At 43.8% G+C, this 27,273-nt stretch overlaps 1 protein-coding gene across 2 annotated transcripts; it reads left to right on the forward strand.

Annotated features, from left to right (window-relative positions):
• The first annotated feature begins 1,719 nt into the window (after positions 1-1,719).
• Positions 1,720-26,497, forward strand: KCNG4 (potassium voltage-gated channel modifier subfamily G member 4). Of its 2 annotated transcripts, XM_075576691.1 has the most exons (5): positions 1,720-1,802; positions 4,567-4,657; positions 5,113-5,446; positions 5,582-5,896; positions 25,305-26,497. In XM_075576691.1, the coding sequence occupies exons 3-5, from the start codon at positions 5,147-5,149 to the stop codon at positions 26,073-26,075; spliced, it is 1,386 nt and encodes a 461-aa protein (XP_075432806.1). In that variant the 5' UTR covers positions 1,720-1,802; positions 4,567-4,657; positions 5,113-5,146; the 3' UTR covers positions 26,076-26,497. The 2 variants fall into 2 exon arrangements, with proteins under 2 accessions (XP_075432806.1, XP_075432805.1); XM_075576690.1 differs by having other exon boundaries at positions 5,113-5,896.
• The last annotated feature ends 776 nt before the right edge of the window (positions 26,498-27,273 follow it).

Genomic DNA, 27,273 nt, shown 5'->3' on the forward strand with positions numbered 1-27,273 from the left:
ATGATTTTTCTCCTGTCTGTTAGCAAAGACACTTTTTTTTAGAAATAGACGTTAGAGATTGTGTCGTCTCAACAATGCTGACCCTTTAAGATTAAATTTAAAAATATATTTTTTCTTTGTATGCTGAAGAATCCACTCCCCGTGGCTATTCATTAAACCGCGATAGTGCCGATCGGGACATAACCACCCACTGTGTCAAAACCCCTATAGAAAATTAGGTGTGAGAGGGTTCAAAAGACAGGCGTAGATTTTTCTTTCAAATTAAATGAAATAAAGACAATTTACTCTTGTTCTGGCGAAACAAAGGTTACAGGAATAGAACAAAACAAAACCTAAATCTTCAATTACAGGCAGTTTGGTAGAACCAGCAGCGCACACGTCCCACGACCATAGGGGGGGGGGGGGAGGGGAGGGGGTTAGGGATTATAAAAAGGTAATGGACCAGGGGGGGGGGGGATTAGGGATAGGGATTATAAAGAGGTAATAGACCTGGGGGGGGGGGGGGGATTATAAGGAGATAATTAACCAGGGGGGGGATTACAAAGAGGTAAAGGACCTGGGGGTGGCGGGGGGAGGGATTATAAAGAGGTAATGGATCTGGGGGGGGGGAAGGATTATACAGAGGTAATGGACCTGGGTGGGAAGGATTTCAAAGAGGTAATGGACCTTTTATAAGGGGGTATAAAGAGGTAATGAATTTGGGGAGGATATTATAAAGAGGTAATGCATAGTGGGGGTGGGGGGGGATTTTGTAAAGGTAATGGACATGGGGGGGGGGGAATTATAAGGGGTTATGGATCTGGGGTGGGGGATTATAAAGAGATAAAGAGGTATTGGACCTGGGGGGAGGGGATCATAAGGACACAATGGACCTGGGGGGGGGCGGGGTGTAAGGAGGTAATGGTCCTGGGGAGGGATTATATGGAGGTAATGGACCGGGGAGATATAAGAAAGTAATGGGTCAGGGCGGGATATAAGAAGGTAATGTGTCAGGGGTGGGGGATATAAAATTGTAATGGACTGGTGGGAGCTATAAGGAGGTCCTGGGGGGAAAGGGGCCTGGGGAGGGGGTTATAAGGGTGTACTGGGCATGTATGTGGTACTAGTCCGGGGAGGGAGTATAAAGGGGTACTGTGCCTGAGAGGGCAGATGTAGGGGGTGCGGGGCCTAGGGATGGGGGTATCAGGGAGTACTGGGCTTGGGTGGATGTAAAAGGGGGTATTGGGCTTGGGGAGGGGGCCAGTGGCCACTATATACATAGGAAACATAGGGCTAGCACTAGCCTGGAGCAGGTGATAAAAAAGTGTGCTTTTTGGGGCGTTAATCCCTCTCCAATATAGATCTGAACTTGATGTATGTATGGTGTTAATACCCCAAAATATGGTGCTGTGACTATTTTTTGCCGGATCCAATATTTTTAATGCATCCGATAAAAAATTCAATATTTTTGGTGGAGCAACATTGACATATTGAACTATAAAAATAAAGCGCTTTTTTTTTTGGCGATAATACCGCATTTTTAGGGTCACGCAGTTTGATGTATCCGAGCCACAGAGTCAATGTTGTGTAGCAGAGTAGTCCTCCACACCTCTGGGGGGAGCTTATGCAGCTCCTCAGACTGCTATGCGGAGGTGCAGCAGCCATGTTGGGATTGGCAGGGACCAGAGAGAGGATATCCTCTGCTGGAGACAGGATATCCTCTGGAACTGCTAGGGCAAGGTTAAAGCTGCCTGAGCCCGCGGAGGGGAAGGCACTGGGGAGGACTCCCCAGTCCTGGAGGAACGACCACGCGGCTGCCGGAAGTAAGGAGATAAGGGTCATTATATTGGGAGGCCCTGCATCGGGGGATCACGGATGCGGCTTCTTGCCTGAGAAGGATTCCCTGTTGTACAAGTATAACCAGGAAGGTACCCACGTGCACCACCGACACACAAGGGAGGGTAGCTCTGCCCTCACTCACATTTGGTATTACCTTGGCGGACATCTTGCTCTCTTAGATGCCCAAGGGATAGGGTGCAACCAGGACATTAAGGAGTACAGTTTCCTCCTTGAGAAAGGAGAAAGGGGGTTGTGTCATTATTATTGCTGAGCTGTTCTTATTGCTGAGCTGTTATTATGCAAATGTACTATATGATACCCGGCATATATATATATATATATATATGTGTGTGTGTGTGTGTTCCTGTGAGGGGTTCTCGTCTGTGGCTTGATGCTCACAGGTGGAGGCGCTGCACCTTGCACCCCAAGCTCCCTATGGGCGGAGGTTTAGGCCTTCTGTATCCAAACAGGTTAGCACCACAGTACCAGTAGCACCATAGTACAGAGCCCTCTGAGGACCAGAATGTGCACCTGCGTGTTAGTTACACAGTGCTGCCCTGCATCGGAGGTGCTGGGGGTCCGGTCCACACCTCCATAGCCCAAATCTCTGCAACTTGACCGGCTCAAATCTCTGCAACATGATTGGCTCAGGGAACAATTACTGATCGAATCTGAGCTTAGTACATACGTTCCATAGAGTATTATGTTCCAAATGCCAATATTCACATACATTTACCAGCAAATAATATTCATTTAATGGCAACAAATATGTTTTGTCTTGATTCCGCGCCTCCCAGTTTAGTAATGTAGGGTGTTATTTGCTAAAGCCCCGGCTGCAAAACTTGGGCAAAATAACTGCACCGTATTCACCAAATGGAAAACTCCAATTGCTTGCAATAGGATTCCTTTTCTTTAATAAAGATGCTGCTGTTTTTGCACTGGCTATGCCTCAGGTTTTCAGCAGTCCATGCCACGTACTTTCCGACATGTCACTCTCAATGCTCCTTTTGTCTGGCAAACAGACGGGGAAAAAATCCTCCTATCTTTGATTTATTCCGCTAATGAAACCCCTTGGGAATTTATGTATCAAGGAGTTACACGGGGCACAGATTATGAGATGTGTCACTTTCTGCGTCTCTGCCCCAGTTTGCACCTTGGGGAGAGTCAGTAGGAGGAGTTAGGTTGGAGTTACATGTTACACAGATTATAATGAGATGTATCACATTCTGCGCATCTGCCCCATTTTGTACCTTGGGGAGAGTCAGTAGGAGGAGTTGGGGAGAGTTACACAGTGCACAGGTTATAATGAGATGTATCACATTCTGCGTCTCTGCCCCAGCTTGCACCTTGGGGAGAGTCAGTAGGAGGAGTTGTGGGAGTTACACGGTGCACAGATTATAATGAGATGTATCACATTCTGTCTCTTTTTGTATCATTCTTTTTGCGCTTTATTTGTTGCAAAAAATCCTCCACATCTGAAGTGTCGAAAGTCTAACATTGTGCATCAAAAGTAGGAAAATGTTCCTACGTACAGCGCAGCCCTGCTCCAAAAAATAAAGCAGTGCTTCTAACACATTTTCCTCCACGTTAATACACAGACCTCTTTCCTGTAATGCTTTACTTGCCAAACATATCACTGATCCCTCCAGCATTGAGGAGGGGGAATCTCATACTTATATACGGCAAGTGACTGGTTAAGCATCTCGGTTCCCTATGGGCCTTCTACGCTTTGTACAACAATGTGTGCCATTCACACATCTCTGGTCATGAAAGGGTAAAACAAACAAACAATTTCTTAACAATTCACCAAATGTCTCATCCTGCAACAGACTATGTTTTCCATTCTGCACAAAAAAAAACAGGGTGCTTGGCAGAGTTTGTAAAGTGTGACAATCCCAATAGCAGAAAGCAGCAGCTCTCTAAAAAAACCCTAGAAGATGTACTGTATGCAAGTGCTTTCTTCGCCCCATATCTGAGCTGTAATTTGCTTCTACGCGTTGATGACCTGAAGAAAGTAATTCAGCAGCCCTGGCTTTATTTATGAATGTGGGTATCCAGCATAATCCGAGCACAGCAGCTGTTGGTGGGTAGCAATGTTATACGTTAGCTGCTGGGGAGAGGGCGTAAATAAGGCAGTCTGAACATACAGATGGGACCGTACAGATAGTCTCTGAACAACCTGCGGGAGAGGCAAGCAGCACATGCACTCACTTCTTCATCATTAAGCTGCCCCAGGAGTCCGACCTGTTCCAGGGAGCACCAGCTCCCTCTGCAGCCACCTTTTAATAACACTTGGTGAGTGATTGCCTTCTATTTACTGTCAATAACCCCGAGAACCGCAAGGAAAAGAGAGTGTAGGGAGGGCACATGAATATAAAAAGAAGAGAGTATTTGAGAGGCACCGCATGGCGAAACAGCAATACATTGATTAAGGGATAAGTAAAAAAATAAGTTGTATGGGGTTGTATAGTTTGTAAGAAAGGATCGGAAAACAGTGAGAAGAGATATTGCCGTTCAAAGTGAGCGTAATAAGTGCAAGTGCTGTTGGCCATTGATAGAAAATATTTTTTTAAATAAAGAGCTGTAGAGATAAGAAGAAAGAAAAAGAGAGAGAGAAAAAGAAATTGAAGGAAAGGAAATAAGGTGAGCGAGGGGAGGGGAGAAATGGTGTGAGAGCATGAGAAGCAGAGGGAGGAGATAGAAGAGGAGATGTGAGGGGTAGAAATTGCCTTTATTTTTTGCTTTCAGCAGTGAGTGGATACAGTGCGTGTGCGAGGAGATGGGATGAAATGATGTGTGCTGCAAAGGGGGGACACCCAGATCCAGTCCCATGCTCACGGTGAGTAAAGTTTGGGAAACTTGGCTTTTTTTTGTTGTCATTTACAGCTTTAATTGTCTGCACAAAGTTCTGTGCTAAGAATAAAATGTTTTAAACGTATGAGGATGTACATTTTAAAATGAAATCTGAAATATATTTGAATTTACTTCAAATATCAGTAACCTGACCATATTTTTTTTTTTTATCTCTAATTCAATCGCCATGTGCATGTAACGCTGCAGTATACGCAAACGTCTTGTCATTTAAAATTGTGAACAATTAAAACTTGGCCCCCTCTTCTTTAAATGACCCTTTTGCTGTCAGATTCCAACACCACATTGTGCAGCTAAATTCAAATCTTGGAATTATAAAGTCTTGAGTCCTGTGTTCGTCAGGAGGTATTGTCTTCTGCTTCTTTTCTTTTTCCGACAGAGATGTTTTTGTAACGTATGTTTTGTGTATGTCTCTGTTAACAGTTCACCCGTCTGAAGTGACATATATAAAACAGCGATGCCTATAATCTCTGGAGGTAGCGAACAAGACTATAGTAACCTCAGCTACACCTCCAGCAGCACCCTGAATAACTTATTTCCTGTAGCTGTTGAATCACAGACCTTTAAAGGGGTCCAGTACCGAAGGGCCCAAAGGATTTACGACCCAAATGACCTCTACACAGCTGACGTGAAGCACGAGATCATTATTAATGTGGGGGGGATCAAATACCTCCTGCCTTGGAGTACTTTGGATGAATTTCCAATGACAAGACTTGGGAAGTTAAGGTTTTGCAGCAGCTATGAGGAGATCACCCAGGTTTGTGATGACTTTGATGAAGACACCAATGAGTTCTTTTTTGACAGGAACCCTTGTGCTTTTAGCATGATCGTCAACTTCCTGGCGGCAGGGAAGCTGCGGCTCTTAAGAGAGATGTGTGCCTTGTCGTTTCAGGACGAGCTGACCTACTGGGGGATTGAGGAGTCCAACCTGGAGAGATGTTGCTTGAGAAAGCTCTTTCAGAAACTTGAGGAGCTGGCTGAGATCAGCAAAGAAGAGGAAGCACAGCAAAATATAGAAACAATATGTACTCTGGATGACAACACCAAAGTTGGACATTGTATGAGCAAACTGAGGGACATGGTGGATAACCCACAGTCAGGGATTCCAGGAAAGGTGTTTGCCTGCCTCTCCATCTTGTTTGTGGCCACCACCACCGTAAACCTGTGCATTAGCACCATGCCGGACATCAGGGCTGAAGAAGACAGGGTAAGTCTAACTACCAAGGTCTGTGGGGTAAAGAGTTTGAGTGTGACTGTGCAAAAGCAAGCATCTGAAAGGAGATGTGACCTCAATGTATCTAGCGGACTTTGTAAACACAGAGCGGGGTGTGAATGAGGAAGAATTCAGTCTGCATCATCTGTAAGAAACGTGTTTATTAAGCTGTGCATAGTTGAGCAGATTCCTTTACACCAGAGGTTTCCGTGATGCATAAAGAATGTAGAGCAGGCCTGCACAACATACGGCATACGGCCCGTGGCCCGATGAGTCCAGTCGGGCGCCAGTTTAATAAATAAAAATAAAAAAAAGTTTTTAAAAAAATGGCGGCGATTCCCCGCGGTCCCGGCGCGCATGCGCAGGGCCTGCTCCCCCCCTCCCTGCTCCTTCCCCCCGCTCGCAATGTGGGACGGAGGGGGAAGTCACAGCCAGCTGAGCTCTAAAGCGGCCGCTCGCCCCCCGCTCCCAACGTGGATATGTGCAGGGGGGTGATGTGAGGTGCAACCAGGGGGTGAGGTAAGGTGCATTGAGGTGAGGTGAAGGGCGGGTCATTGGAGGTGCAGGGGGGCGGGTCATTGGAGGTGCAGGTGGGGGTCATTGGAGGTGCAGGGGGGGGGGTCATTGGAGGTGCAGGGGGGGGTCATTGGAGGTGCAGGGGGGGGGTCATTGGAGGTGCAGGGGGGGGGTCATTGGAGGTGCAGGGGGGGGGGGTCATTGGAGGTGCAGGGGGGGGGGTCATTGGAGGTGCAGGGGGGGTCATTGGAGGTGCAGGGGGGGGGGGTCATTGGAGGTGCAGGGGGGGGCTCATTGGAGGTGCAGGGGGGGTCATTGGAGGTGCAGGGGGGGTCATTGGAGGTGCAGGGAGGGGACAGTGATGTAAGGTGCGGGGGGGAGAGGGATGTGAGGTGCAGGGGGGGAGAGGGATGTGAGGTGCAGGGGGGGAGAGGGATGTGAGGTGCAGGGGGGGAGAGGGATGTGAGGTGCAGGGGGGTAGTGATGTGAGGTGCAGGGGGAGAGGGATGTGAGGTGCAGGGGGAGAGGGATGTGAGGTGCAGGGGGAGAGGGATGTGAGGTGCAGGGGGAGAGGGATGTGAGGTGCAGGGGGAGAGGGATGTGAGGTGCAGGGGGGAGAGGGATGTGAGGTGCAGGGGGGGAGAGGGATGTGAGGTGCAGGGGGGGAGAGGGATGTGAGGTGCAGGGGGGGAGAGGGATGTGAGGTGCAGGGGGGGAGAGGGATGTGAGGTGCAGGGGGGGAGAGGGATGTGAGGTGCAGGGGGGTAGTGATGTGAGGTGCAGGGGGAGAGGGATGTGAGGTGCAGGGGGAGAGGGATGTGAGGTGCAGGGGGAGAGGGATGTGAGGTGCAGGGGGGGAGAGGGATGTGAGGTGCAGGGGGGGAGAGGGATGTGAGGTGCAGGGGGGGAGAGGGATGTGAGGTGCAGGGGGGGAGAGGGATGTGAGGTGCAGGGGGGGAGAGGGATGTGAGGTGCAGGGGGGGAGAGGGATGTGAGGTGCAGGGGGGGAGAGGGATGTGAGGTGCAGGGGGGGAGAGGGATGTGAGGTGCAGGGGGGGAGAGGGATGTGAGGTGCAGGGGGGGGAGAGGGATGTGAGGTGCAGGGGGGAGAGGGATGTGAGGTGCAGGGGGGGAGTGATGTGAGGTGCAGGGGGGGAGAGGGATGTGAGGTGCAGGGGGGGAGAGGGATGTGAGGTGCAGGGGGGGAGAGGGATGTGAGGTGCAGGGGGGGAGAGGGATGTGAGGTGCAGGGGGGGAGAGGGATGTGAGGTGCAGGGGGGGAGAGGGATGTGAGGTGCAGGGGGGGAGAGGGATGTGAGGTGCAGGGGGGGAGAGGGATGTGAGGTGCAGGGGGAGTGGGATGTGTGTGTGGTGTGCAGGGGGGTATTGTGTGTTTGATGTGGAGAGGGAGTATTATGTGTGTGGGTGAGGGGGGGGGGAGAGATGGGGGTATGAGACATAGATGGGGAGTATCGCAAAGGTTGATAGTGAGGGGTTCTGGGGGAGATAAATGAGGATGATGATTTTACCCGTGCGGCCCAATTTTTTTTCCTTGGAGCAGTTCGGCCCTTCTCGCTTTATGAGTTGTGCAGGCCTGATGTAGAGTAATGAATTTGAGACTTGATACCACTAATTCACGCCATGACCACATACACATTATATCCTGCTTCTCCATATACAGTAACTACTCTCCATCACCGCTGTCCAATATATTCAATAGGGATGGGCAAATCTTTCGTAGCCATTCGAATTCGCAGCAAATATGGTGTTTCTTCACAACCGCGGATATTTGTGGCTTGGGTCTAAAAAGTGAGGCCCAGAATTTGACACACTCGCGAGTGAGGCCCAGATTTTAACACACTTGGCCTTCTGTACAATTCAACATGCTGTGAACTTGAAGCTGTTGCTCTGCTTTGGAGAAGCGGTCAGATCCATACAAGTGAATGGGATTAAAATCTTCACCAGCAGGGGGGCGGGGGCAGCATTTTGAATAGGGGCACAATCAGAGCAAGCTACCTTGCTACTTCTTCAATGCTGGATGGAACAAATTATATATATATATTTAAAAACACTTTTGCTAAGCCGTGCTATAAGAGCCCTTCCAGAGTTGGAAGACAACTTATTGTCCATTGAAGTGAATTGGTCTTAAGATTCCTTCCAGTGCCGGAAGGTGTCTTATGGAATGCTGTAGCACCACTTTAGCAATAATACAGCCCTTTAGCTTCTGCATACATTAGAATGTAAGCTCTTTGGGACAGCCTGTACAAGCGTGATGAGATGCATACCATGCAGGGGCTATTAAACAAACACATCATTTTAAGTACATTTCATATTAGCACAGGTGTAGTTAGGAGACGGACCAAAGCAAATAATATGGATATTTAACAAGGTTGGTGTCAGCAGAGCAGTTAATTGATGGATAATAATAATAGCAGCATGTTCTTGTATAGCGCTGCTAGTTGTACGCAGTGCTTTACAGAGACATTTTACAGGCACAGTCCCTGCCCCATGGAGCTTACAATCTATGTTTTTTTTTTTTTTGGTGCCTGGGGCACAGGGAGATAAAGTGACTTGCCCAAGGTCACAAGGAGCCAACTCACGGGAATTGAACCAGGTTCCCCTGCAACAATCTCAGTGTCAATCATTGTCTTTACTCACTGAGCCACTATTCTTCAGCACATGTATGATTAAGCCTTGCAATAGCTTTCAGTATTTACTGGCAGGGAACGAGTTAAGCTACATTTAACTCATGGCAAAGGTCCTAGAGGTAACAGCTTAAACATTACCCATCCTGTTTGTGATCAGTTTATGTATCTTTGCTGGACTTCAGTGACCTTAGCAGAGGGAGTTTATATAAAGCAGCTTGTACTGTATATAAAATATAAATGAGATATGAAACTAGCTAGAGGGGGAAATAGATGAAAAAAATGACATTACAAGCACTGTTTAGAGACTATAGACATTCATTAATTATATTGGTCAGGAGAATTGCACCATAATAGAATATGTAATTTCAGTATAAGAACTATACCTGCCTTGATGCTTCACCCTTAGTTTCAACTTCTGGGACTGCTTGTGGACTGATCCTACCTTATAGTATCACCAATCTGTCGTTTCTTCCTCAGTAACATTGCAAAGATACGCCCTTTCCTCTGCTCTACTGCTAAAATTCTAACACAAACCCTCAGTCTCTCCCGTCTTGACTATTGTAACCTTCTAATGTCCGGCCTTCATGCCTTTCACCTCTTTACAATCTACCCTAAACGCTGCTGCTAGAATCACTTTACTCTCTCATAAATCTGTCTGTGTCTCGCCTGCTGAAATCCGTCTCCTGACTTCCCATATTACTCGCAAAATTCTCCCTTTTAAGGCTAGGCACTCTTCTGCCCCTTCTTACATCTCAGCCCTAATTTCTCGCTATACACCTGTCCCGAATCTTGTGTTCTGCTCAAGGATGTCTTCTGTCCACCCCTTTTGTATCTAAAGCCAACTCCCACCTAAAACCCTTCTCACTGACTGCCCCACACCTCTGGAATGCCCTTGCCCTCAATATCCAACTTACACCCTCTCTCTCCACCTTTTAAGAACCATCTTAAAACACACCTCCTTAATGAAGCATACAGGTAGCTCCATGGCTGATACTATACACCTCATACATAGACCTTGGCCCCTTGCAGACGCACTTACCTGAACACCCTCCTACTGTCTCTGTATGTTCTTCCTACTTACCACTTAGATTGTAAGCTCTTCGGGGCAGGGACTCCTTTTCCTAATGTTACTTTTATGGCTGAAACGCTTATTCCCATTATGTGTTATATTATCATGTCACGTGTATTACTGCTGTGAAGAGCTATGTACATGAATGGCGCTATATAAATAAAGATATACATACATACTGTTACATTGTCTCTCTCATTGTGTTGGGGCCACACAGGCCCCCAAAAAAGTATTCTTATGAGCTTTTAAGAAGCTGAAGACTTTAATCACAGTGTGGCATTGTTTATCTACATGCTGAGTGTGTAAAGGCTAATACAGGCTGCGCGGGTGACAGCCATTCCCATATGTTGTTTGTCGCACACTGTCAGTGGACAGCTAGTATCAGTCTACTAAAAAAACACATACGAGTAAAAGGAAATCCGGCAAAACCGCTTTACTAGAAGTACGGTGGTACAGTACCATGTACAGTATGTGAAGGACATAACCAAAGGAAATTCACGAAAGACAACGGGGCGCCCCCCCCCCTCCGATTCCCACTGCTTATTTGTAGCTCGACCATCTGTTTCTGAATGACTTCTGAGAATCTTTTCACAGGGATCCAAAGGACAGATTCACTCATCTCCGATAGGGGCTATTGAACCTCGATCCCAGTCAAGTCACTGGCACTTAACGCAGGATCGACCTTCGAACGCCCTTCTCGGGCCTTAGAGAATCTGCTCAAAGTGCCTTAAATGTGTCTGATCAGAAACTGTAAGCAATTAAAAAAATCTCTTTAGAAAGTGTGTGTGTGTGTGTGTGTGTGTGTGTGTGTGTGTGTGTGTGTGTGTGTGTGTGTGTGTGTGTAACACACAATACACTATTTTTTTTAAAGACGGCGAGAGCCTTTTACATGAAATCTCTTTTTATTTAGATACAAAGTGGAACTTTTCGTAATAAAAAATAGCGGTACTCTTGGTTTAAAATAAAAATGTACAGTAGTTATACTCTGAACCATTTTGGTACCTTCTCACTGCTTTCTTTAAAGTAACATTTTGTCTGGGGAAATGAATATATTTATTATTTTCCACACTGCCCAAGGCATGCGTATGTTGAAATCACTGGCCTACATTTTACAAACACAAATAAGTGTTCCCGGCGCTAACGTGATCAGTCCAAGATACCGTAATCCAACAAAGATAGTCTCTGATAAAAACTATTTTTATAGTCTCTGATATAAGGCTCCTTCTGGATGGATTGATGGTTGAACTAATAGTTCATCTTGGCTACATTCTAACCTCATATCCTAAATGCATGGTTTTTATCCTACAAATCCTCTGTATTGAGAACCGGACAACCCACCTTCTGGGCATGTTCTGAACCCCCTTCTGGGCATGTTCTGAACCCCCTTCTGGGCATGTTCTGAACCCCCTTCATCAATCTCCAGTGACACCTTTATGGTTGAGGAGAAAAAAATGTTTTCCTTTTGAATCAAATGGTGTTTGAATATGGAAAATGTCCCATATTTGTATCCTCTATCCTAGAATAACGTGACTCGTATCAATGTGTTCGAATGGATGTAAAGACATTTTTATGATTGGCTTACGCCTAAGTTTGAGAGACACACGAATATCTGACTTTTGCACCCTCAAAATCATCGGCTGTTTATAGCATTATTTCATTTGTCTGATTGCAAATGTTACAAAGATATATATTTGTTATTCTTGCAAATCGTGGTCAGATCCATGATATTTTGTATTTCGCAAATTTACACAATAATGTGGAATATTTTCCTGGCCACACTCTCTGGCATTGTCAAGAGCCTTGAGGAATTCCTTTTAAGTTATATTATAAGGGTTATTACGTATTTCTACTCTCAGAAAGAGTTGTGACTTCAGATTTTAATCACACCGCTTTCCAAAACCAGGCATTGGCCCTAAATAACCTCACTTCTAGACAAACACAGAAAGCCATACAGGGTCAGTGGCCGGACCCGTCATGAAGCAATACCGTGTATTTTTAAGATGCAACTTGCAACTCAAATTAACCTCTGGTGTGCCAAATTATTAAAATACTGAATATTTTCCGGTCTTATTACAACTGTGTCACTTTTTTGGGTGCCCTAGAGCGTTTGTGTGCTGCTTTAAACAGATTATACAGTATTCCTGGGAGAGCCAGGAAGTGCAGAATTAGTGGACCTGCTCAGGGAGAGGTGTTTTTTTTATCCTTTTGTTCTCATCAGCTTGAGATTGGTCACTGATTCTATAAAGCTGGTAGTGGCTTCAAACCAGAAACAATTGGGTGAAAAAGTGACAAAAACCTTGCACATTTATTTCATATATATTTCATATATGAAGGATATATTTAAATGCTTTTGCATATTTAGGCCTGAAAAGCATGACAAAGAATACTGCGAAATATATTTATCATAGTTTTCTCTTGGACCACACCTAATTAAGGGGATTCAGATATTTCAACAGCAGCCATATTAAAATAACCCATATATCATGTGCTGTGCAACATGTTATTTTTCTGAAACAGAAAACGAATGAACTATGAAAAAAGGAAAATTTGCTGATAATATTAAGTCGTAATTTGATGGGGTCAAAAATACAGACGATTCAACAGCTTAGAAAAAAACACTTACAAAATGCAAAGCAGGGATATTGTTAACAGCCTTATGGTTTGAGACTGTGTAAAATAACTGAACCGGAAGAAATGCATTAGTTTGATGTGCTTATATATTACAATAGTGTTACATCGGGAGCAGACCGTAATAACCAGTGAAGGGTAAAGCCTGTCCTCGTATTATTAGGCCACGCTCAGCAGACCAAGACTTAGGTGGTTTGTAATGTTCATTCATCTCCCGCTGTTGATGGAGTGTTCCTTATTCCTGCGAAGTCTGCTTTTTCTCTCTTCCACTTAAAGGTGTCCCATCCAAAGATGTATTTATTTATTTTATTTATTGATAAAATGTTTTACCAGGAAGTAATACATTGAGAGTTACCTCTCGTTTTCAAGTATGTCCTGGGCACAGAGTTTGGATGACAAAATAATACATGGTTACAAATACATAGTTACATTAAGTGAGCATGGTTATACATTATATACAAGACATTGCATGCACAGTTAGGGATAATATATGTTATAGGCGTATGTAACAGTTACAGACCAGATTAAAATGTGAGACGGCTTTAGTTTTGGAAGAACTTAGACTGGTGGTGGAAGTGAGAGTCTCCGGTAGATTGTTCCAGTTGTGGGGTGCACGGTAAGAGAAGGAGGAGCGGCTGGACACTTTGTTGAACCTATTTAGAGCTAGAGAAATCATAACTTAGGGAAAGATTCTATCGTATTCTTTTAGCCAAGAATAGGAAGAACAAGACTAAATGGTTCACTTCCTGAGCTTTATATAGAGGGCACAACTATGAGACTCACTGCATCTTCCCTAAAATTCTGAATTGCCCGGGAAATGGCACAAAAACACACATCTGACATTAGGGCCCTTATTCAGTAAGCTGCGATACTGCTGCTCTAGCACGATCGCACAGAAAGACTGGCACTATCAGCTTACTAAGAAGAGGTAATTCATTACTATGGTAGTACCTCTACAATCTGTGCTGTTCCCATTCATTATTATAGAAATGTATTTAAAGGGTTTGTAGGTAAAAAAATATTTGTTCCCTTGTTTGTGCCAGGCTGGTAACAGACTTACCCAGCCTGGTAACACACTTACCCAGCCTGGTAGCACACTTACCCAGCCTGGTAGCACACTTACCCAGCCTGGCAACACACTTACCCAGCCTGGCAACACACTTACCCAGCCTGGCAACACACTTACCCAGCCTGGCAACACACTTACCCAGCCTGGTAACACACTTACCCAGCCTGGCAACACACTTACCCAGCCTGGCAACACACTTACCCAGCCTGGCAACACACTTACCCAGCCAGGCAACACACTTACCCAGCTTGACAACACACTTACCCAGCCTGGCAACACACTTACCCAGCCTGGCAACACACTTACCCAGCCTGGCAACACACTTACCTAGCCTGGTAACACACTTACCCAGCCAGGTAACACACTTACCCAGCCTGCACACCAAGGGATCCAGGTTTCATTGATTGAGGAAGGGAGGTGCAATGCTGGGGACTGTAACAGGTGCCCGCCACACACTGGACTGGACCGTGGAGCTGAGGTGGGGATATAGAAACACTGACTTGAGGCTGAAATGCAGAGTCGTAGTCGTGGGTAATCAGGGTAGGGTTGGGGAAGGGAGGATCGTAGTATAACTTGCCATGGTCGAGGATTGGAGAAGGGATGGATCGTTGGGTTCACTAGCCGTACTCAAGGGTTGGAGAGAGTCAGGATCGTTGGAGAGAAAAGCCACGGTTCCGTTGAACTGCAAGATAAAACCCAGCGAAGCAGGGAAGGCAGGACAGGCGATATAAAGTGCTTGCGACTAGCACGTCATCACAAGAATATCTATGCTCAGCCACATTGCAGCAGCAATAGCTGAGCATATAAAGGGAGAGCAGCCAATAGCTGAGGAGTAAAGCAGCAGAATCGGCCTCCTGATTCGTTGCTGAGTGAGCTCAGCACAGCAGGCACTGACGAAGAACAGCAGGAGTAAGTTAGTGTTAAACTCTGGAGCAGAGTCTGCTGCTGATGCTGGCCTCTGGGGGCGACTCCTGCGCCCGATCCTCACAGGGACAATGTGAGGGTGCAGATGGGTGGTACTCATGTCTAGGAGATGTTGGCTTGAAGAGCGGACCCTTTGTCCGGGAGACATCCGTCCGGCCAGGGGAAATGTTGCTTCTTTTTAGGCCCGTAGGCGCTGTTCCGATTGGCTGGTTTGAAATCCCCGCTCTCACTTAAGCCCAGTCCTATGAGCTGTCCTTGCAGCATTGTCACACCCTCTGGCCCGAATTGGCCCATCACAGACGAGCCCTCATTCTGTGATTGGCTGGCACACAGCATCCATTGCTTTGATTGATCCAAACCCCGTTTCCATGCTTTTCTATGTGAGTAGGAATCTATGTGAAGTGAAGCCGATTCGGGTTCTTCCTGGAGTCAGCATGCAAGCGGACTAAGCAGGTTTTTGCCAGAGACACCCCAGACCGAGGCTCAGTGCCAATCCGAGCGGGAAATTCAAACTTGCTCTGTGCAGTGGGACATTTGGCTGGCTGGGGTATCTCTGAGGAGCTTTGCCGGAGATATCGAGGACGAGTCTTGCGAGTGGGGGACATTTAAAACTTCTATTGTATGAATACCATCCCTGAGGTCTGGAAGACCTGAAACCCCTGCGGACCTGGAAGTACTCCTTAGTAAGCCTACTGAAGCAGCACCCAGCACCTAGCACGCTAGGATTCCCCCTGTAACCCCTGTTTTGATGAGTTATAGCTCTTTTCCGTACTTTACCTGTTGGCTCCGCCAACCCTTTGTCCTGCCTGGTGCCTTGATCTCCATGAATTGTCCTGGTCTCCCATGACATTCAGTAATTAACCCATATGGCCCTGGTTCTTTATTGTTTTTAAGATGTTCAATTACGTTAAAGATTTCCTCATTGGAGATTGGTTTATTGAGAGAGGCTTTCTCTTCTGATAATTTGGGACGATTTGCTTTCTCTAAGAAATTGTTACCTTTTGATGATGTAATCTTTATGAGCTGTATATAGTTTTTCATACAATCTTTTAAAAATGTCATTTATTTTATCTGGGTCACTTTGTCTGGAGCCTCTGTGTGATTGCCTGATTGGCATTGTGTTTGGATTCCTGCTGTGTCTTACCAAGTTATCTAGTAAGCTACCTGCTTTGTTTGCTTCTCTAAAGAATCTATTATTTTGATAACCTATTTTTAATTGAGTTTGTTCTTTTAATAAGGTTTCATTTGCAAGTAATTGTCTTTTGATTGCTGATTGTTAAAGCAGCAATACTACATCCCTCCATTTTTTTTCTTATTATTTTTTATATGTAAAGGTGGTGACAATGTATAATTCTACATTCTTACCTAAACTGATAATCCTTTGGTGTTCCTGTTATAAATCTGTCAACAGCCTGATTGTGTGCCTAACGAAATGGCCGCCTGCTAACTTTGTGCTGCAGTCTGTGAAATGCTGCAGCTGATATTTAACATTATATTACTAGGAACTAGAATACAAGGTGTAATCTCTGTCTAGGGGCCTTAGGGTTCGCCAGGGATCCAAAAGATTCAGATTCTCCTCTATGAACGAGGATGGATTCAGCATTACCTCTATTATGGTATGTATGAATATGTGTGGAGTCACTTCTATCAAGAGATGAATTGTCTGTGCAGTTGAAATCGCCTCCTATTATTATCTGGGAGTCGACCCAGTGGATGATCATCCCTTAAAGTGATGTCACATCCTTTTGAACTAATGTGACCTATCACATGGTACAGCAACCAATGGGATTGTCTTCAATCCCATTGGCTGTAATACCATGTGATATAGCAATGTGGTTTTAAGGATGAGACCTACCTCCCTTGAAAATGACGTCACATCCTTAAAAAAAAAAAAAAAAAAAGACGGGCACTTGATACAGTGTCCAATTGGATTGGAGCTGTACCACCTGACCATAAAATGTGACATCACAGGCCCTATATAAGGCATGTACCTCTCATTTACCTCAAGAAGCCGACGAGAGAACATCCTGTTCTGGATTTACCATTCGGTTTTGGATTGACAGATGAAGACAGATGATTAAAGAAAAGATAAAAAATAATGGCAGATGAAGAAAGAAGACGGTGATATAAGATAAATGAAAGAAGATTTTTTTTAACCTGATGCTGGTCTTCAAGGTGGATGTCGTTGGATTGCGGGTGATGACGTCGCGGTACGAGAGATTGCAGATACAACGGGATTCGGAGGGTGAAGACTTCTAAAGGTAAGTAAAATATTAAATGTATGTAAATGTATTTTTTTCCGGTTTTATCATTGTATTTACAGTATTTATTTTTATGGTTGTGATTGCCCATTGACTGATAATGTATAAATGTATGTATGTATTAATGTATTAATCTGTGCCCTTTTAGGGTACAGATAAATATAGTGACAGCCAATGCATTTTTTGGCAAATGCTCGTTTTGAATTGATTGTAATTTTTTTCTATTTGTTTTTATTGTTTGGATTCAATAGTTTGGATTTTGGGTGGCTTGTTTTTAGTAAATTTTATTATTGGTTAGCGTTTTAAAATAATTATTTGTTTTGTTGGCTACTGGTATAAATTCATTAATTGTTTTGTTGGCTAGTGCTTTTATTTATTAAATTGATTGGTTGGCTAGTGCTTTTATTTAATTGGTTGGCTAGTGCTATTATTTCTTGAATTGGGGTGTTTAGGTGCTTGTGTAGATCTTTTATTATAGTGTATTTTTGGCCTTTATGCTTTTTTATTAGGGTGACCATTGACTGTTATAGTGCCTTATCATGCCCATATTATATTGTTATGATGTGCCACTATGCCAATCAATGGGTAGAAGGTGGGTATAGCTGTCCCGAGGGTGGGTGGTTAGGCCTTTCGGGTGGGTAGCGAAGCAGGGTGGGTTAACCCCTTAATTACTATAGCGGTAAGGTGATTAAGGGGTTAGGGGCTATTAGATTGTATTTTTTCTAGTATTCTTTCTGGCAACGGAGACATGGCCCTGATGAAGTATGCTGATAAGGACGCCCTTCATGATGGCAGAGGTAAGTAGAAAGGTTTATTTACTTTATGCTGGCTGGCTAATGTTTTTTTTTATAATGGGCAAACGAGCTATTATCCATATCTGGATAATAGTTATTTTGCCCATTACTTTACTGTATATGAACACCCTTTTGTGGATCTGGGTGTGCAGCGCTGCAAATGGTAACCCCGAAGCACGGCAATATATCTCAGCCTCCCACAGTAGGTACTGGACTGCAGGTTCTGGATGTCTCTCCTCTATTCAACTACTGTACCACGCACAGACTGCATGATTACCCCTTAAACAGTGACACAGACCGATGAACAGACCCATGCAGCCTGCCCCCACAGAATAACACTTCTCAGGTAAGCAGGGACAAATCCTGAGCTGTATTTCATTGCTCCCAGGCCTATGGTTTATAGCCAATGGGTTAACCCTTTCCATTTCAGTGCTAGATATACCAGCAAAGCATTGTTGTGAAGGTCGCATCCTAAAAAGTTTTCCATTTCTTGACTGTTTAATGGAACGTTGTGAAAGATGCGGATCAGCACATTGCTTTGTCATTGCAACAAATAACAGTTTTGGGATGAAGATTTTTAGACCTCTTTTGCGTTTGACATTTGTAAACGTTCCCCATCACAGCTACCGGAGTGAACAAAGAGAAACATTGTTTTTAATAAATTGGGAATGCTGTGTGCTTCTGAAATTTGTAACGGCCATGCCAGTAGCTGACCCAATATCAAATTGAGCCTCTTTATATCATACGTCTTAGGCTGAGGGGGATGTAAAAAGAAGGGAAAAAAATGTACTCTGCAGGAAGGATTTTCTTTGCAATTAATTGAAGATAGCCGCAGGTAAATGCATCCTCCAGGTGGCTCAGAAAACAGAAACACTGGGTAAGAAGATGAAAATAAATAGAAAACTACAGAGCAATACAAGGAGAGAGAAATGTATATGATAGAAACAGTAGTTATTTGATGAGAAAAAGGCTAATTTATTTTATTTTTATATTGAATTTCAAAAAGCTTGATTATTTGAACAGAACTATCCCCATTCACTGGTAAAGGTGTTTGTATTGCTCACCAAAGGCCCTACCAGCAAAATACACTTATTCTAAAATAAAAACAGAACATTTACGTACACTTTTGCAGGTTTGAAGTCTCTGTCATTTAGTGCAGGGGTGCGCAAACGTTTGATGCTGCACCCCTCTGCTTGCTCTCCAGCATTGCTCGTGCCCCCCCCCCTTACCTTTGTGCCGGCGTCAAATGATGCCGCGGGGTCATGTGACGTGACATCACGTGACAACGCGGCGTCACTCGATGCCGCGTTTCCATGGCGATGCGTCACCCGAAGCCAGCTGAAGCAAGGTAAGTGTGTTACAGGGGCCTTGCACGGTCCCCCGGCATTTAATTTAAATGCCTTAGCGAAGAGCGCAGAGCCTCTGTAACTGCTGTGCCCCCCCCCCCCCAAAAAAAATCTCGCCCCTCAGTTTGCGCACCCCTGATTTAGTGTCTGGGACGGTGGTTTCCTACACTCCCAATATCGAGGGTATCATGCCGTAGACTGGCTCTCGGTCTTTGAAATCAGAATAGAAAGGAAGATAAAAAGGGTCAAATTGATTATTTGATATGGATTGTGTAGCGAAGTCTCCTGACTGCAAATCTGGAGCAAAGAACAATCTTAAAGCTTCGCAAAAAACCCCAAAAAGGCTGTAATCATAGGAGTGAAGGGGTTAAAGGGTTAAAGCCACATGTCTGGCAACAACTGTTCAGTAAGTGGAGTTATGGAAAGATAACAGTTAAAACTTTTTGTACCGCAGTGCGTTTGCGGAAAACCGTCCTGGTCAGTGGGACATCCCAAGATTCTGACTTGGTCAGTGATATATGCCACAAGGCTACTACTGCAAGTTCTTGGGCGGCTAGCAGAGGAGAATGTAAAGAAGAAGGGAGCCACAGACAAACTCCAAGTAAACGGCAGCAATGATTCTTCAGTAAACAAAATGGTGATAAAAATGATGATGATATATGGCGGTGTCACAAAGTGTCTGTGGAGTTAATACTGGAGTTATCATCGATGGATGCTCTCTATATCTTTTAATATTCTTAAACCTGGATGCATACTGAATACTATGGACTCATTTCTGATTTCATTTCCTCACACAGGTATGTTTGTTTGATTTGGAACCCTCCTATCAAATTAAGCCCATCTGCTATTGATCTTTATTTAACATCTACCTGATATGAGCTGAATAGGCAGACCCCTCCCTTAATTGTTAGTCAAGTGATTGTGTTTTAGAGTACTTAAGTCAGTCTATCTTGGCTGTGAGTAAAATCTGAAGTGTCACATCAAGTGTCTGTGGGGTTAATACTGGAGTTAGAATTGGAGTTGAATACTTCGGGAAGATCTGGACTCTACTTAAAAAAACAACTACAACCTTGTAACTGTAAGAACTTGACTTTCTAAATGCTCTGATAATTTGTACTCTTCCTATCCTCCTAAAACTCATGGTTTATTCTCTCCTCCTGCATCCCACTATGCCCTCCCTATTGCTTTTTCTGTTTAATGTCTCTTCACTCCTTTATAAATGTTTCTGTTCTCTCCAACTTCCCCACTCCCCTCCTATCCACATTTCTTCATCTCTCCTCCCCTCCACCTACGTCTGTACCCATACACTGCACCATTATTTATACACGTCTTTCCCAACAACTTCCTTACCCATCAATAAAAAGCACCCCCACAAATCCTCTATTCCCACCCTCTTTCTAATCCTTCCTGGTGCTGGGGATATCTCTCCTAATCCTGAACCCAAACATAAACACACCTACCCTCACCCACGCCTCCCTGCTATCTCCAACCCATGCAAATGGTGTTAACCTTCTGATTTAATCCTGACAAACATTAAAACTTGGAAGAGAATGAGTGTAGATAGAGCACAGCTCCAGACGTCCTGTAATAAGTCTCCAGGGAAAAAGGACCAGGCCACTCCGAGAATAACAAAAAGAGAAGTAATTTATTGCGGGCTAGACATACAGCGAAAAAGGGACTGAATGAACGCACCTACGCGTTTCGTATAAAGAAATTACTTCTTTTTTTGTTATTCTCGGAGTGGCCTGGTCCTTTTTCCCTGGAGACTTATTACAGGACGTCTGGAGCTGTGCTGTATCTACACCCATTCTCTTCCTATATCTACATCGGATGGATTGCACGCTTGTGATGATGAGAGTGCCCCTTGGACAGTACAGGTAAAGTGCCGCAGTGCCTTATTTAACCCTGTCTATCACGGACATTGTCCATTATTATTATCATAACTGATTGGGTTCATATAATGTGTACATGGTTGTGGATGTCTAGCCGGCTCCACTAGTCACTTTTCAATTTCTGCTCTAATTATTTGGGGGGGGGGGGGGGGCACTCCATACCTACTTGGACTACCAATTTTGGACTTATGATGCTCTCATTGTTTATACTTGGAACCAGTTACAATTACTGAGCACCACATACACCACGTTTCAAACCTTAAAACTTGCCCCACAAATCAAGCATCCAAATAGCCTCTAGCTACTGTCCCACACCCACAGTCACTCCTACCACCCACTGTGGCCAAGCACTGCCATCTACTGCACTTATTCCCTCACCTGCTGCCTCTGTAAATCTCCCACCATACCTCTTAGATTGTAAGCTCTTCGTGACAGGGATCTCCTTTCCTATTGTCTGATTTTGCTGTATTATTATAATTCCCTGTACTGTATTCTTTGAAGTCCTGAATACACGTTTGGCGCTCTATAAATAAAGACATACAATACAATGATTGTTTTCAGTAAACAATGTCAGCGAACAACAAAAACTTCAGCCACCAAGTGGACACTTGGGGACCTGATGAGGGTACTGACTTTGAGAGGAAGAGATACTACTCAAGGGGAGACGTGCGGCAGGGTGAGAGTGTGTCAAAGCTTGGACTAGGTGATGCTCTAATAGCCAAGACACAGAGCTTACCTACCAAAGGTTTCCTGCAGTCCTGCCCGGCTGTTTTGTGAGCCCTCAGCTACTTGCCTATCGCTTCATTAAGGGGGTACCACTTTATTTGCTCATGTTCCTCTAGTTTTTTTCCCTCTGCCTTTTTCACTAGAACAGATCTTTTTACTCCCAGCTAGAGATGAGCGAAACTGTTCAAAATGCATTCGCAGAATATAAAAAATGTCCCCACCCCCCTACATTTTATTCCCTGCGTCACGTTTTGACAAGTCTTAAAGGGCCTTTCAGTGAAATATCGCCAGACATTGAGTGAAACATGGTGTGCTGCCTATTTATAGTCTCAGCATTAAGCAAATCTAGTGATATTAGAGACTTTTTCAAATTCACATTAAACTAAATTGCAATGCACATTAACTTAATCCCTGCCGATTCTGATTCGGCGGAGACTCAAAAATGGCACATTTCACTGGGTTTGCGAACCTCCCCCAGCTACCACTACAGGGAAAGGGAAAGGACAAGTTCAACATGAATGAGTTAACCCATTGTTAACCACAAACCTGTTTTTTTTACAATAATACAATACATAATACAGGCAGTCCTCGCTTATCCGACACAATGTGTTACTCAAAATGGCGTTGGATAGCGAAACATTGTAAAGCAAAGCACGTTTTCCCACAGGAACACTGTTTAAATGAAAGATTCCGTTCCTGAAGGCATTTTTAACACTAAAATACACCAAATATTTTATGCAGGCAATAAGATATGCAGCACACACATACATTATATAGTGTATATACTGTATTATATATATAATATAACATAATAAATAATATAGTATAATATTACTGTATATAGTATAATATAATATTATAGATATATACGCTCTTCCTACGCTTTGCAACGTTGTGTGTGTGTGTGTGTGTGTGTGTGTGTGTGTGTGTGTGTGTATATATATATATATATATACACACACACACACACACACACACACACACACACACACACATAAACAACGTTGCAAAGCGTCGTAAGAGCATTGGATAAGCCGTTTTGGCGTTGTAAAAATGAACATAGGTATGCATGTATAGCGTTGGATAAGCTTGTAAAACGAGGACTGCCTGTATCCATACGCACAACTTTCTATTATAACAATCTTATTATCCTGGGCATAAGACAATATACAGCCTAATAGACCTTGTACTACAGGGTACTACAACACATTTTTCGGATAACAGTTACTTAATGTCGAGCTGCTCTGATATTTTTCAGTAGTACACAGTCATTTCTTCTGTTGGGGCTGTGGTTTGTTAGCTGTGCTGGTTCTGGCGTGATTTTGCCATTGGAAGCAGCTCCAGCAGTGAAAAGGTCAATGATGTGTTATAGTGAAGATATTTCCATTTATCTGCATGACATTCACATGAAGAAGTATCTCCCCTTTCCGTACTTCTTCTTATTCCGCACTTCCTAAAATAACCTCAGAACTTCAGCTCTACCATTATTTTCCCTGTCTCCAGCTACAAGACAAGTGACATTCTACCTAATCTGTACTACACGGACACCATTTATATTCCACTTTCATCATTCCAGACGGCCAGAACATTTGATCATTCCATTCTCCATGCTCACTTGATCAGAATTAAAGTGGAAAATGTCACTTAACTTTGATAGAGAGCCGTGGAGCAGTCGAATGGATTTTCTTTGTCATTTTTCTATGTCCAGCATTAGAATTACGATCCACCAGAAAAATGTTATGTTCCAATAGATAAGAGGAATGTTTGTATAGCTTCGCCTGGGAGCGTGTGTTCTTGAAAGGGGCGATCCCACCTAGGAGTCCTACGATCAAAATGAACTCTTTCCAGTGACATGTTTACGGGGTCTCATCAGGGTGATTGATGTTTTTTTTTTATCCAAAACTATAATAAAAATACAAAAAGTATTTTTAATGTATTTATTAAAGTTAGATTTGGGAGGGATTTGATTTCCCTTTTGTGTGATGTCACGGTGTGATGTCACGGTGTGAGCAGTGAGTGCTTGTACAACCAGTGTCTCCCTTCCTCTTCATTGGTTCTCTGATAAGGACAGGGTGGGGATAAGGTGGAAGAAAACACTTGTTTGACAAACACGTCCCCATTCGGAGGCCCCTAAGAAATGCAACTGGCCGCCTATGTGGGATTGCACCTTTAAAATACTGTCATTATGCTGCGTTGGGTATGGCAAAATTCTCATATAGTTTTGCTTCAGTGTAAAAAACGGTGCCTTTTGTCTACATGAAATAGGCAGATCTCATAGCTAACTATGAAGATGATTTTCCATAATGAAGAACTGTATTAACATTGTTATGCTATTTTACAAAGGTTCTTAGAAAGTTTGAAGGTAACTTTAATGTTAAAAAATATGGTTGGAGAATTATGCATGAGCTCCACTATGTTAGAGCCATATCCCCTGACATTTATTCAGATCATTATTTAATAAACATTTCATTTTTTTGATGCATTTAGTGCAATTTATTGAGGCAGATAGCAGGAAAGTAGTGAAGTACCCATGCTCTTTCCGAGTGGTAATAGTATTTCAATGATGGGGTTTGTGTAGAGAATCCTTACACTAGAAGTCATGCTAAAGTCCAAGTTAACCCATCACAAATACAACACCGTAGTTCTTTAATAACATTTTGCTTCTTTTATTATAGCAGAAAAATTAGTACATCTGACTCAACGTTTCGGGGGTGAAAGCCCCTTCGTCAGGTAGGGGTGTGAAAGTAGACAATGATATAAACTTTAGCACAGACTTGGCAAGGAAAATAATATTCACAAACAGGAGAAACATGCTGCAAATTAATGCTAAGCTTGATTAATGCGATGTACCCTTATCTAAGTCTGCAAGACTGGGTGTTTGACCCGAGCCCCCGGGACTTTACCATAAGAGGATTCTGGGTAAGAAGAGAGACTGTGTTTGTCATGAGACTGAGCCAGTGTGAACCAGCACAAATGTGGTATAAAGGATTTAGTGTAACTGCCTTTTCAAAGAAAGTTACAAGTATTTCACCCTGGGTGTGATTTCTTTGTCTTGACCAGGAACATGGGTGACTGTTTTGTCTTGCACACTAAGGACAAGGCTGGCTTTTACTCATATTGGTGCTGTGTTTATAATAAACAATTTCTACTTTGGAAAAACATCTTTGTGTCCGACACTTTTTACACAGGGGCACTACTGAATGCAAAAACACATATTCTAGCCCATGATTTATCAGAAATAAATAATCCAAGTGGAAGCAATGAGACATCTTTGATTAAAAAAAACATGGTGCTGTTTATTGCACCAGTTCTGTACCAGTGTCACAGTTCGACTTAGAGAATGGTCTATGTGCAAATGACCTGCTATTGCTAGACAAAAGCTGGTGGGACATCTAGCTTAAAAGAATTTAGGCATTGCACAGAAGGATCCATTTTATGGGGTGTGTTAGAAATGTTTCTTATGCTTTGTGAGTTTTCAACCACATCATAAAAACATACATTTACTGTTTTTTCATATTTCTCTCAACAGGGTGAATGTTCTCAGAGGTGTTACAACATCTTCATCATTGAGACCATTTGTGTGGCCTGGTTCTCGTTAGAGTTATTTCTGCGCTTTGTCCAAGCCGAGAGCAAGTGGCAGTTCTTCAAGGGGCCCCTGAACGTCATTGATGTGTTGGCCATCTTACCTTATTATGTTTCCCTCATAGTGGAGGACGAGCAAAAAACTTTTGATAAGCCTGGCAGCAATTCATATCTGGAGAAGATCGGGCTGGTGCTGCGTGTTTTGCGCGCCTTGCGAATATTATATGTGATGCGTCTTGCACGGCACTCACTGGGCCTACAAACTTTGGGTCTTACAGTTCGAAGGTGCACCCGAGAATTTGGACTTCTCTTGCTCTTCTTGTGTGTGGCTGTCACTCTTTTTGCCCCACTCGTCCACCTAGCTGAAAATGAAATGGGCATATGCCAAGACTTCACAAGTGTCCCTGCCTCCTATTGGTGGGCTATTATCTCCATGACGACAGTGGGCTATGGAGACATGGTACCCAGAAGTATCCCAGGCCAGGTGGTGGCTCTGAGTAGCATCCTTAGTGGCATTTTAATCATGGCTTTTCCTGCCACCTCCATATTTCACACTTTCTCCCGCTGCTACGCAGAACTGAAGAGAGATCAGGAGAGGCTAGAAAGTCAGCTGGCGAGGTTAAAAGATGCAAATCAGTCAGGTGAAAGTGATACCTTCAATGACACAGACAGTTTGGACTCAGAAGAAACATACAAGTATTTTTACACTGGAAAATAAACATTCAGAAGAATCCCAATGGGGCCATTGCTTGATGATCAGTTCGCCATTTTACTGCACTCTATATGGGCAAGAATTAGCCAAGTAAATTGTGAAGACAAAAGAGACATGGAATCATTGAATTTTGGGCTAACCCATTGAAGTCAGGGATCAAATGGGGTCTGAACTTTTACTACAAGCAGGAAATTGGTCTGTCTAACTCTTTGTTCCTCCAATACCGTGTCAGGCAAATATCCGTCATTAAAAGGGTTTACTAAGAAAAGGGTAAAGAGAGGTATGTTGGTAGAAGGACTACCGTATATCAGTATATATCTAATTTGCTAACCATGCTCTTCTGCAAACAGAAACATTGAGGCGACTTTTATATTTACATTGTCTGTACTGTTCTATCCCCAGATTTATCACACAACAATTTGCAGAAGAAGCTGAATATCAGTTTCTGGAATAATAAATATTCATTTATTTGCACTATTCTCGCATTTCTCAATGTGTCTAGGTTCTTTGCTATTCTTTATAGAAAATGACCATGTCTAGATATATACTGCAGTGCTCATCATTTACATGGAACGCAGCAGAGAAAGGTTAGTGGTTTTGCACATGGATAACGAGAGACCGTGCAGTTTATTAACCTCTACACTGCCTTTCCAATGCATGGCAGGCCTTCTGGCAATAAAGGGGTTAGACATGTAAGAGATGTGTCACTTTCTTACATACAGTACCAGAAAACAGCTGCACAATACATGGTGTGGCATTGTGAGGCCATTGACATTTAAGCATACCTGTACCTGTGTTGCTTTTGATTTGACATCTTCTTTGACCATCCGAAGTGCGAGTCAGGTATCCTTTTATAGATCTGAGATGTGGTGGCAGATAGCCCAAGAAATTGCTTGCATATGGACTAGCCCGAGAGGGACAAAATGTGGGTTATTTAAAGGTTGTGAAACATTTCTATTGGGGTAATATTTGTAATTATATGTTGCCTACAAAAGACACATCTTGTGGGTGCCACAACCTGGCAAATGGTAGAGGGAAGAGAGCAACAGAAATAGGGGCAACAAGAAACCTTCGAGCCTTGAGACGGTTGTAGAGATGAGCAGAACAGAGAGCAGTGCAGAGCTGAAGGTACAAGTAGAAGTGAGTAAGAGATAAGACCAATAACTGCAGAAGCTTCTGTACTAATACATGTCTTATCTCTCTG

Source organism: Ascaphus truei, chromosome 19, assembly GCF_040206685.1.
Source record: "Ascaphus truei isolate aAscTru1 chromosome 19, aAscTru1.hap1, whole genome shotgun sequence".
Classification (NCBI taxonomy): Eukaryota; Metazoa; Chordata; class Amphibia; order Anura; family Ascaphidae; genus Ascaphus; species Ascaphus truei.